This window comes from Pristiophorus japonicus, chromosome 1, assembly GCF_044704955.1.
Source record: "Pristiophorus japonicus isolate sPriJap1 chromosome 1, sPriJap1.hap1, whole genome shotgun sequence".
NCBI classification, from domain to species: Eukaryota; Metazoa; Chordata; class Chondrichthyes; family Pristiophoridae; genus Pristiophorus; species Pristiophorus japonicus.
The window spans coordinates 65,009,224-65,020,594 of NC_091977.1; the positions used below are offsets into that span (position 1 = coordinate 65,009,224).

Sequence of the window (11,371 nt, forward strand, 5' to 3'; positions counted from 1 at the left end):
AAGTTGTTCAGCACCTACCACACCACTCCCTGTAGACATTATCAACTTTAAAGAATTCTCGAAACAACCAAACACTTCTACAATCACAGCAACAGCTGGTAAAAATCAATCAGCTACTAACCTGTGACTTGGATAGGTTAGGTGAGTGGGCAAATGCATGGCAGATGAAGTATAATGTGGATAAATGTGAGGTTATCCACTTTGGTGGTAAAAACAGAGAGACAGACTATTATCTGAATGGTGACAGATTAGGAAAAGGGAAGGTGCAACGAGACCTGGGTGTCATGGTACATCAGTCATTGAAGGTTGGCATGCAGGTACAGCAGGCGGTTAAGAAAGCAAATGGCATGTTGGCCTTCATAGCGAGGGGATTTGAATACAGGGGCAGGGAGGTGTTGCTACAGTTGTACAGGGCCTTGGTGAGGCCACACCTGGAGTATTGTGTACAGTTTTGGTCTCCTAACTTGAGGAAGGACATTCTTGCTATTGAGGGAGTGCAGCGAAGGTTCACCAGACTGATTCCCGGGATGGCGGGACTGACCTATCAAGAAAGATTGGATCAATTGGGCTTGTATTCACTGGAGTTCAGAAGAATGAGAGGGGACCTCATAGAAACGTTTAAAATTCTGACGGGTTTAGACAGGTTAGATGCAGAAAGAATGTTCCCAATGTTGGGGAAGTCCAGAACCAGGGGTCACAGTCTGAGGATAAGGGGTAAGCCATTTAGGACCGAGATGAGGAGAAACTTCTTCACCCAGAGAGTGGTGAACCTGTGGAATTCTCTACCACAGAAAGTAGTTGAGGCCAATTCACTAAATATATTCAAAAGGGAGTTAGATGAAGTCCTTACTACTCGGGGGATCAAGGGTTATGGCGAGAAAGCAGGAAGGGGGTACTGAAGTTTCATGTTCAGCCATGAACTCATTGAATGGCGGTGCAGGCTAGAAGGGCTGAATGGCCTGCTCCTGCACCTATTTTCTATGTTTCTATGTTTCTATGTTTCTAACCTGTAAGTCGGTTAAATAGCACTGTTGTGTGGGAGGGGGGGGGAGTGGTGCTGCTGTAGGCGTGTTCAGCTGTGTGTGTTTAAGAGGGGGCATTAGCTTGAGCATTGAGCACTGGTGTCAAATCAGCATTACATGCCGATTGACGTCACAATCTCCATACTCTGCATACTTCCGGCAGACGTCCCTGCACGCGTGCTAAAGCCCTCGCCAAGATGGCGTCCGGTGCAGCTAATGCCAGAAGTGTGCGCACATGGCGCGGACACCATTTTAGAACCTGAATGGCACTCTTAGCGGCCAACCAACGGATCCTACAGTGCCAAATTTTGTGGCCTTTAACTTCTCATTGCTTTATTCTGCCCATGTGACCAAGTCCGAAGCGGCACCCTCTAACTGCACTCAAGCAGGAAAGGGATACTGAGGGAATGATCAGCCATGATCTGTTTGAATGGTAGTGCAGGCTCGAAGGGCTGAATGGCCTACTCCTGCAGCTATGTTTATATGTTTCAAAATGATCTTTCCTTCCCAACCGAGATAAACGAATTGTCAAAGTTGTAAGCTGTCTCTTTATATCTATACCATAAATATCTAGATATTAAAAGTCATGCATTTAGCATCCACCTCCTGTAGAGGTCATTTTCTTTTCCAGTAACACTTTCCCTGTCACATTTTGCCTGTCACACATTCCCACTCACGCTTTGTTGAAAACACCCCAATTTTCATTTTTTATTTATCATTCTCAGGATGTGGGCATCGCTGGCAAGACTGGCATTTATTACCTATCTCTGGTTGCCCTTGAAAAAGTGATGGTGGGCCTCCTTCTTGAACCACAGCAATTTGTGTAGTGAAGATACTCCTACAACGCTAATAGGTAGGGAATTCCAGAATTTTCAAGTGACGATGAAAGAATGGTGATACATGTCGGGATGATGTGTGACTTGGAGGGGAACTTGTAGGTGACAGTATTTCCATGCACTTGGCATGAATGTTACTTGCCATTTATCAATCCAAGCCTTGATATTGTCTATGTCTTGCTGCATGTGGGCATGGGTTGCTTCATTTTCTTCGACACCACCTCCCAAACCCACAACCTTTACCACCTAGAAGGACAAGGGCAGCAGGTGCATGGGAACACCATCACCTCCAAGTTCTCTTCCAAGTCACACACCATCCTGACTTGGAAATATATTGCCGTTCCTTCATCGTCGCTGGGTCAAAATCTTGGAACTCCCTCCTAACAGCAATGTGGGAGTACATTCACCACGCGGACTGCATCGGTTCAAGAAGGTAGCTCACCACCATCTTCTTAAAGGCAATTAGGGATGGACAATAAATGCTGGCCTTGCCAGTGGTGCCCACATCCCAGGAACAAATGAAAAAAATATTATCTGAGGAATTACGAATGGAGCTGAACACTGTGCAATCAGCGAGCATCCCCACTTCTGACCTTATGATGGAGGGAAGGTCATTGATGAAGCAGCTGAAGATGGTTGTGTCAAGGACAATGCCCTGAGGAACTCCTGTCGCAAAATCCTGGGGCTGAGATGATTGGCCTCCAACCACCACAACCATCTTCCTTTGTGCTAGGTATGACTCCAGCCACTAGATTCCCCCCAATTCCCATTGACTTCAATTTTGCTAGGGCTCCTTGGTGCCACACTCGGTGCCTCGATGTCAAGAGCAGTCACTCTCACCTCACCTCTGGAATTCAGCTCTTGTGTCCATGACTGGACCAAGGCTGTAATGAGGTCTGGAGCCGAGTAGTCCTGGCGGAACCAAAACTGAGCATCGGTGAACAGATAAGTAAGTGCCACTTTATAGCACTGTCGACGACACCTTCCATCACTTTACTGATGATTGAGAGTAGGCTGATGAGGCAGGAATTGGCAGGATTGAATTTGTCCGGCTTTTTGTGGACAGGACACACATGGGCAATTTTACACCTTGTCAAGTAGCTGCACTGGAACAGCTTGGCTAGAGGCACAGGTAGTTCTAGAGCACAAGTCTTCAGCACGACAGCCGGGATCCTCAAAGGGTGAAAAAAGCTGTATCCACACAAGCACTCTCTGCCAAACATTTGCCAGAGGGAACTGAGACAACAGCTGCAATAATTGAGGTTTTAATGACAAGTTTAAACAGCTGCTGCTCAAACTCGCCTGCATTTCCTGAGCCCTGAGACACCTGTCTTGCTCAAGTAAAATTTGCAGCCAAGTTAAAACCAATTTATAAATAAATACCTCATTGTAGTCTGCTAAGGATGTTACTAAGCCAATAAGTACCCGCCCACTCCAATTAGGAGACCCCCGACTTCAGCGAGTAGGATCCTTGCCAGGTTAATACCGGAAATGGGCGCATTGGAGCCGGATTGCACAAAAAATCTCTACAAATCTGAAATTCTTCTCCCCCGCTTCTACCCCGTCCCAACCCACCTGTTCTTGGGGGTTAAAATTCCCTCCATTATGTCAGCAGGATAGGATGAGGACACCAGAGGGGAGAAATTGGGGTCATTTGCATCTCCTGTTAGCGCCCCCAGGGGACGCAAACAACATTTCACCTGCGCGCAGAGCCACTCACGACTCCCGCTAAATTCCACGGGTGTTTAGCGGCAGCAATTACGGTAGTGCCCCGTTCCACCGGCAATAACGACATCATCACCATGCGCAGCGACCCATTTTCGCCCCGTGACAGCTTCAGTAGGCCGGCCGCTCGCAGGGCGTTAGTTAAAGGGGAGGTGGTGTACGCGTGAATAAAATATCAGCCAATTACGCAATTTCCAGCCCCAGAGCTCTAATTTAGTTGGAGTTCATATCAGATGGAGTTTGGGCAGCCAGCAAGACCATTTGGGGGCAGTAACATTCGCGTGGTGGAACTTCCTGCACTAGGCGCAGAAGTCCTGACTCGCTCAACAAATTAGGGTTACCGCCCCCGAGAGGAAGTGGTGCGCAAAATAACGTGCTCCATTTCCTGGAGTGCTAAGGGGACAGAAGTGAAGGGAGCGGGGTGCAGTGCTGCACACTAGGTTGCGTAGCGCTGCTGTGTAGGGCTCAAGCTGCAAACTCTGCAGGGTCCTACTTCGACCACTGGGGAGCGGGGTGCCGTGCCATCAGTCCGGCACTCAAGCGGAGTGCCAGGCTGCCAGATAACGGCACGGACCTCATGTTCAAAGAGGCAACGGGCCGCGACAAGTAAGTCGGAAACATTTTTTATTCACAAGCACGTCACCTCTCCTTTAACTGGTGCCCCCCTCCCCGAGCGGCCGGCTGCCATGTACGTGCCCCCGAAGCTGTCGCTGGCATCGCACTTCGCAATTTCAGGGGGAAATACCGAATTTGTGCTCCAAGGTGAAAACAGGTCGCTGCGCACGGTGATGACAAGCGAAGTTAGGGTTATCACCCTCCATAGGAAGTGGACTTCAATGTCGCGCGCTCCACTTCGTGTTGGAGTGGTATCCGGGGCAGTACTCAGGCAGGATTGGCAGTACTACGTGGCTTCTCCGCATAGCACTGACGCGTTTCAACGCCCCTCCTCTTCCGTTAAAGAGGAGGGCCGCTACGCACTCTGCAGGGCTTCTGAAGGCCTCCACTGGGCCCACCAGAGAGGCATGTTGCCATGGCCGCTGACGGCAAGGGGGTAGAGTATAAAAGTAGGGAAGTCCTGCTACAACTGTACAGGGTGATGGTAAGAGCACACCTGGAGTACTACGTACAGTTTTGGTCTCCTTATTTAAGTAAGGATATACTTGCACTGGAGGCCATTCAGAGAAGCTTCACAAGGTTGATTCCTGAGTTGAAGGGGTTGTCATATGAAGAAAGGTTGAGCAGGTTGGGCCTATACTCATTGGAGTTTAGAAGAATGAGAGGTGATCTTATTGAAACATATAAGATAATGAGGGGGCTTGACAAGGTGGATGCAGAGAGGCTGTTTCCCCTCGTGGGGGAATCTAGAACTAGGGGGCATAGTTTCAGAATAAAGGGTCACCCATTTAAAACAAAAATGAGGAGGAATTTCTTCTCTCAGACGGTCATGAATCTGTGGAATTCTCTATCCGAGAGAGCGGTGGAGGCTGTGTCATTGAATATATTTAAGGTGGAGATAGACAGATTTTTGAATGATAAGGGAGCTAAGGGTTATGGGGAGCGGGCAGGGAAATGGAGTTGAGGCCAAGATCAGATCAGCCATGATCTTATTGAATGGTGGAGCAGGCTCGAGGGGCCAAATGGCCAAATGGCCTACTCCTGTTCCTATTTCTTATGTTCTTATGGCACCCAAACAGAGTGCCGGGCTGCATGATGACGACCCGGACCACATCACGGTACAGCAAGATGGGCCAACCAAAACGATAAAATGGCGGAGTGGTGCAGCACGCATCCCTTTTAACTTCCATCCGGGAGCGGAGGTCGGCCCAGTTCGCGACCCACGAGGCTGGTGCTGACACCGCTCATGGGGTGCTGGCCAATTTCCACCATGAGCCGGAAAGGGGTCGCCGTGGTGTGCTAAGTGGTCACGGCGGACGGCGATAATGTCATCGCCGGTTGCGGGGCGGCCCGGGGCGCTACAAGCGGGGCGCGGTGCTACCGTGTCAGTGTGTCCGCTAAGTCCCGCGCAATTTCTCAGGGGCCGGTAGTGCGACCCCCTCCCAGAAATTCCCCTGTTGTGCGCCTCCCGTTAGTGCCTATGGAGCGCTACATTGGTGTCGTAAATGAAATGTTAGTTTGACCGTTTTGCATTGGCGTCTTATGTATAATTGTGGACTTTAACAGAGATGTGGCACGTAGTGCAGTCAGTATTAGTTGCATCCCTCCATTCAAGAAAACCGATACATTATGAGCCTGCCTCCACTGTGGATGGTGTTCTTCCTGGGGCCTTGCCAGGCTTCTGTTCCTCATCCTCCTCCTCCGAAGTTGGGGCTGCAATCCCCACTGGCAATGCCTGGCCCCTCGTGATGATCAAGTTGTGCAGCATGCAGCACACCACAATGAATTCCAACACCTGTTGAGGGGAGTATTGAAGGCTGCCTCCAGAGCGGTCCAGGCATCGGAAACACTGCTTGAGCACCCCTATTGTCTGCTCGATAATGTTGTGGGTGGCCGCATGGTTTTCATTGTAGTGCTGCTCCTTCCCGTGGTGGCCAAAACAATCATGGCACGGTGCTCTCACGCAGGATTAAAGCATCATGTGTGCTCCCTGGATAGCGGGCATTCACTGTGAGGATGCGCTGTGTGTCGTTGCACACCAGCTGCACGTTTAGCGGTGCTGCCTATAAACTCGGAAGGGATATGGCCTCCTGTCCTCATTCGTGGCCCGACATGGTCAACAGCCCTTCTATTTTCACACCGCCTAACACGTTCGAGAACTAGTACACACCGATTAAATTATTTCACTCAACCTGTAAGGACTCCATCCTGGGAGATCATTCTTCAGATTTAAAGTCAGAGGTTCACGGAGCATGCTGTGCGGAAATGTTGCGCTCAATGTGCCCTCCGATTTAGGATCCTCCTCCCTCACTTTAAATACGCTGCAAATAGTGCCACGTTTCTCTGGCGTGATTAGGGGCCGACGTTAACTGAGGCGTATCCACCCAATTTTTCAATCACGATGTTAACGGGACGTTGCACGACGACTGACGTCATGATCTGAATGAAAGTACACAGTGCGGTAGTAGCATTTTGCATCGCCGCAAGACCGACACCAAATTTTCCAATGCGCCCAGGCAGTAAGCAATTTGAGCCACATTACCGCCCCCCCGGGGCTCTAACAGAGGCTCTAGACAACCGAATTTCCAGCCCTAGAGTTCAGGGAAAGATGAGCACGGATTTGGGACACGACAACCCGTTCCAGGACTTTGGAGAGGAATGGAACATTGGAGATGGGGTGGTAGTTTACAAGGACGGGGTCATGGGGGTTTTTTTTGAGAGGGGTGAAGGCGGCAGATTTGAGGGTGAGGGGACAGTAACTGAGGCGAGAGAACCGGTAACAATGTCAGCGAACATGGGAGACAGAAAAAGAGGTTTATGGGAAAAAGGTTCAAGGGAGCAACAAGATGAGCTCGGAGAGGTCATGAGGGCAGACCGGAGAGAAACTGGAGAAAGATGAGAGGTCAGGGCTTGGGGGGAGAGGCGATCCTTAGAAAAAGTTTTGACCGTTAGGCTAGGGGAAGGAAAGGAAGTGGAAGATGCAGCTGAACGGATGGTCTCAATCTTAGAGACAAAGATCCATGAGCTCCTCACGCTTATTATCAGAGGCGAGAGTGGAGACAGGGGAGAGGGGTTTAAGAACACGGTTAGCAGTGGATATTAGAAGCTGGGGTTTATCTTTCATTCCAGAATGATTCTGGAATTGTGAGCAGTTTTGGCAGATGAGAGCAGGACCAGATAGTGCTTTATGTGATCCAGCTAGATCTGGCGATGAATGGCTAAACCGGTTGTCCTCCATATCCGTTCAAGTTTGCGTCCCTTGGACTTAAGGGAGTGAAGATGAGGGCCATACCAGGGGGAAAGGCCAGGGTGAGAGAGAGTAATGGTTTTAATAGAAACTATGGCATCAAAGGTGGTAATGAGGGTGTGGTTGAGCAGATTGGTAGCTGCAGAAAGGTCATGGTGAATGGAGGGACAAGGCTGGACAGATGGGAGTGGATAATTGCAGTTTTAAGAGAGTTGGGAATTTTTTCCAGGGGAGGACACAGAAGGAGGTACAGTTCGGGTGGAGTTTGGAAGGGAGATGTGGGTGGAGTGCAATACAGGGAAGTGGTCAGAGATGGCCTTATCTGCGATTGACAAGATGGGAGAAGCGAGGGGGTGGCCACAAATATGGGTTGGGGAATTTACATGGAGGGGGAGATTAAAGGCGAATAGGAGGCTAGTGAACTCAGAGGAGGGAGAGCATGATGAATTGAGATGGAGTTTGAGAAGTCGCTCAGTGCAGAGGCTGAGGGAGGAAAGCAGTGAAGATATCTCGGTGATAAAAAATGTATTGTACTTGGGTGGGTGGTAGAGAAGGCGAATTTTAAATAGGAGCTGAGAGGGGTGGAATAAGGTGAGATGCTCAAAGGAGGAGATCGTGCTGGAGGAGTAGGGGGACAGACCAAGGTATGTTTGTTGATGAGAGCCACACCGCCACCACGGCGGTCTGAGCAGGGGTGTGGTGGAAGGTATAGCCAGCGGGGAGGCTTCAGCTAAGGGTGAGGTCAACCAAGTTTTCGTCAGGGCCATGATGCCGATGCCATTATCCACGATAAGCTCATGTATGGCAAGGGTCCTTGATCGGACATTCTGGAGGGAGATGCGGAAAGGGTCGGTGATGGCTGACCTACTACCAGTGTCCACTGGGTCAGCGCTGGGGAGGAATGAGTTGGATGGGGAGAAGATTGGCGCACTGGGTGGGAAGGTCGGCGAGAGAGTATGATGGGACAGTTGGGGTTGCTGCTCGTAAGGAGGCAGCAACAAGTGCATCAATGGGCCCTTCGTAGGATGCCAAGAAAGGCACAGAGGGAAGATGTAGGCTAATCTAAGAGGGAGTCAAGCTTTGGATGGCAGCAGGAGAGTAGGAAGGTCGAAGAGTAATGAAGGATTGGGGTAGGGATTTGGGAGGGCAGAGTGCCCGAGAGAGGAGAAGTGAAAGGAGGCATGACGACAGGAGAGAGCAGTCAGGGAGGGATAGCGAGAAAAGGAAAAGAGGGGGGAAAAGTGGAACAGTATTGAATGGCTCGGGTTCAGAGCGGTACCAAAGTGTGCATGTGAATGGGCACGGGGGAAAAGCTCTGGTTACATAGGCTTGGTTAAGTGTAATAATTAATGGGATATAATAGTAGGGAGACCAGGGTCAAAGTCAGAGGTCCCACGGAGGAACAAAGCCGACATAAGCAGGATGGGGCCAGCACGGAGCATCGACGAACCGCTGTCCGAAGCAAGCGAGTGAAGTCCAGAAGTTATTTGAAGTGTAGAGAGTTCGAGGTTGTTGCCGTAGAAAAGAGACTCGGTAGCAGTGCAGAAAGATGATGGCGAAGTTAACGCAAGTTGGAGGTCACCGTAGATCAAAGCAGCGGAGAAAAAATAAAACCACAAGCCAGCGACCAGCAAAGCTGAAAACCAGTAGAACGAGTCACCGGACAGCAAGTGAAGCAGCAGCAGCAAGCATGAAGCCAGCAGAGATGAAAAACCAGTAGAACCAATTCAGCAGAGACGCAGCCGAGGTTAAAAGGTAAAAAAATAATCTTTAGCAGCAAAGATGGAGAATCAGCAGGTAAGTCTTACAGTAGTGTAGTCCAGTGCAGAAACGTAGTGATGTAATCCAGTGTAGTTCAAAGCAGACACGTAGTCTAGATGGCCAGAGAAGTCCAGGAGATCGGAAAACAATTTAACAAAAGAATTCAGCAGCAAAGACTTGAAGCGACTGAAAGCAGAGCAAAGCCACAGCCAATGAGTCAAACAGTGTAGACCGTTGAGCAACGAAGTCCTGTTCGTGAGTAATCCAGTGATGGAAGTCAAGTTTCTTCAGAAATCCAGCAGTTGAAAGAGCTCAGTGAGAACAAAGACACGCCGGGGGATGGGCAGTGGGCTTTGCCGGGATAGCTTTAAACTTGTAGTTTGGGCTGAAATAGCTTCACAATCAGAGGCAGGGTATCTTAAGCAATGGAAGAAAGGAGATTTGGGGAAGAAAGGGCAAAGGATGGCAATGGATGACCACGGATACAGTTGAAGAGAAGAGCAAGTCAGAAAGGAGCTGCCAGCCCAGGAGCCATCTTGATCAGGCCCGATATATAAAATGTGAATGAATTCCTCTACAGATGTCAACAATGTACTCATTCTGTAAACTTTAACGAGTATGTAGGACACAGTAGAAACAGAGTGATTGCTCATACATGTCAATGTAATGGGGGTGATGGGCTGAACAAGGAAACCTGATCGTATAACTACATCCATTTTAGCAAACAAACTACAAGAAAGCAATCAGGTTTGAATAAACAAATATAGATCTCACCTCTGTGAATTATCTCGTGTAAGGCGGAGCCACTTTAACACCATTTGTTCAACTTTGCGAGACTTGCGAACTTGGACCATGTTATCCTCTGCTTCTTCCATTTAACTGCAGAAAATTGACACGTGTGTTAATCCCACTGTTGGAGTTGATTTTCGGACATAGCAAAGCATGAAGGGGTAAGCCAACTATCTGCCTTGCCACTAAATGAACTTTGTACCAAGAAGCCTATCTGCTGTCCCTGATATGAACTCTGCAGCAACATATGACTCATGGTCAGGTGCAGGCCACTGTTTCATAGAAAGCTTTGCAACAGAATAACTAACCCGGACGAGTCCCCAGGGTCCCCAAACTCGAGCCATGCTATCAGGTTTCACTAGGACTAAAAAGTTGTGCAACAATATGATTGGTTGTATGTAAATGAACTGCGTTGCCATATGGATTGATTGGTTGTATGTAAATTAATTTAAATGATTGTATTCCGCCCTCTGTAAACTGCTTATAACCCCGCGGCACCAGGCACTCGGGGAGAAGGTGCTTCGCAGATCGTGGGATCTCAACTCTTCTCCCAGAGCTCTGTTAGCAATAAAGTTGTCTCTCTTACCTTACCAGAGTCTATGTGAATTTATTTTCACTAACAAATTGCCGTAGTCGGCAGGATACCGCGGAGCTGGATAGTCGTATGACCCAGTAGAACGGGACAGTAGTCAATTTCTGACCACCCAGAAATTATACTGGGGGAAGCCGCTGGTCCGGCGAAGTGGTATCAAACGAATAAAATACATTATGTGAGGAAAGAGACATAACTTGACAGTATGTGATAGTATGTGATAAGAGTTAAGAAATTCAGACTGTAGTGGCGTACAACGCAGACTGAAAGTAAAGTAATTAGTGATGCGGGGGTTGATTATTTTAGTCCAATGTTCATAGAAGGTGATATAGAAATCGGTGCGGAAGGGAGCTGATCACTCCAACCAAGAGCCGGACTTCGGTGGTAAGGAAACACGTTAATCTTCGCGAGCAAGACAAGAGGTCTCTGCGAGGTGAATCGTGGCCGTGAGTATTTAAGTTCGTAAATTCCATAAACTAAAGGGGAATACAGGAACATAGAATAAACATCTTCAATGGCAGGTAAGGAAACGGACGTAAAATGTGGACCGCCCGGGTCCCTAATTAACTCTTACATGACCGATCGACAAGTCTTAATTAAAAAAATGCAGAAGGACGGCTGGGATGTATCCCAGACATTAGAACAACAACGAAACAAAAGAAAGATAAAACCAAAAAGGCCAGAGTATTACTAGTACATCAGTTAGCAGGATTAATTGAGCAAGTAAAGGACGTTAGAGAGAAAAGGGAAGAGAAAAGTAAACAATTAAGTTAGGCACAAGGAA

General features: G+C 48.6%; 1 protein-coding gene across 1 annotated transcript in view; it reads right to left on the reverse strand.

Moving 5' to 3' along the window:
• The window catches only part of LOC139265788 (FERM and PDZ domain-containing protein 1), a 187,108-nt gene extending 177,027 nt beyond the window's left edge, over positions 1–10,081 (reverse strand). Inside the window, exon 1 of the mRNA XM_070883650.1 lies at positions 9,981–10,081. Coding sequence (XP_070739751.1) covers positions 9,981–10,081 — 101 coding nt within the window. The remainder of the gene's footprint in view (positions 1–9,980) is intronic.
• Between the last annotated feature and the right edge of the window lie 1,290 nt (positions 10,082–11,371).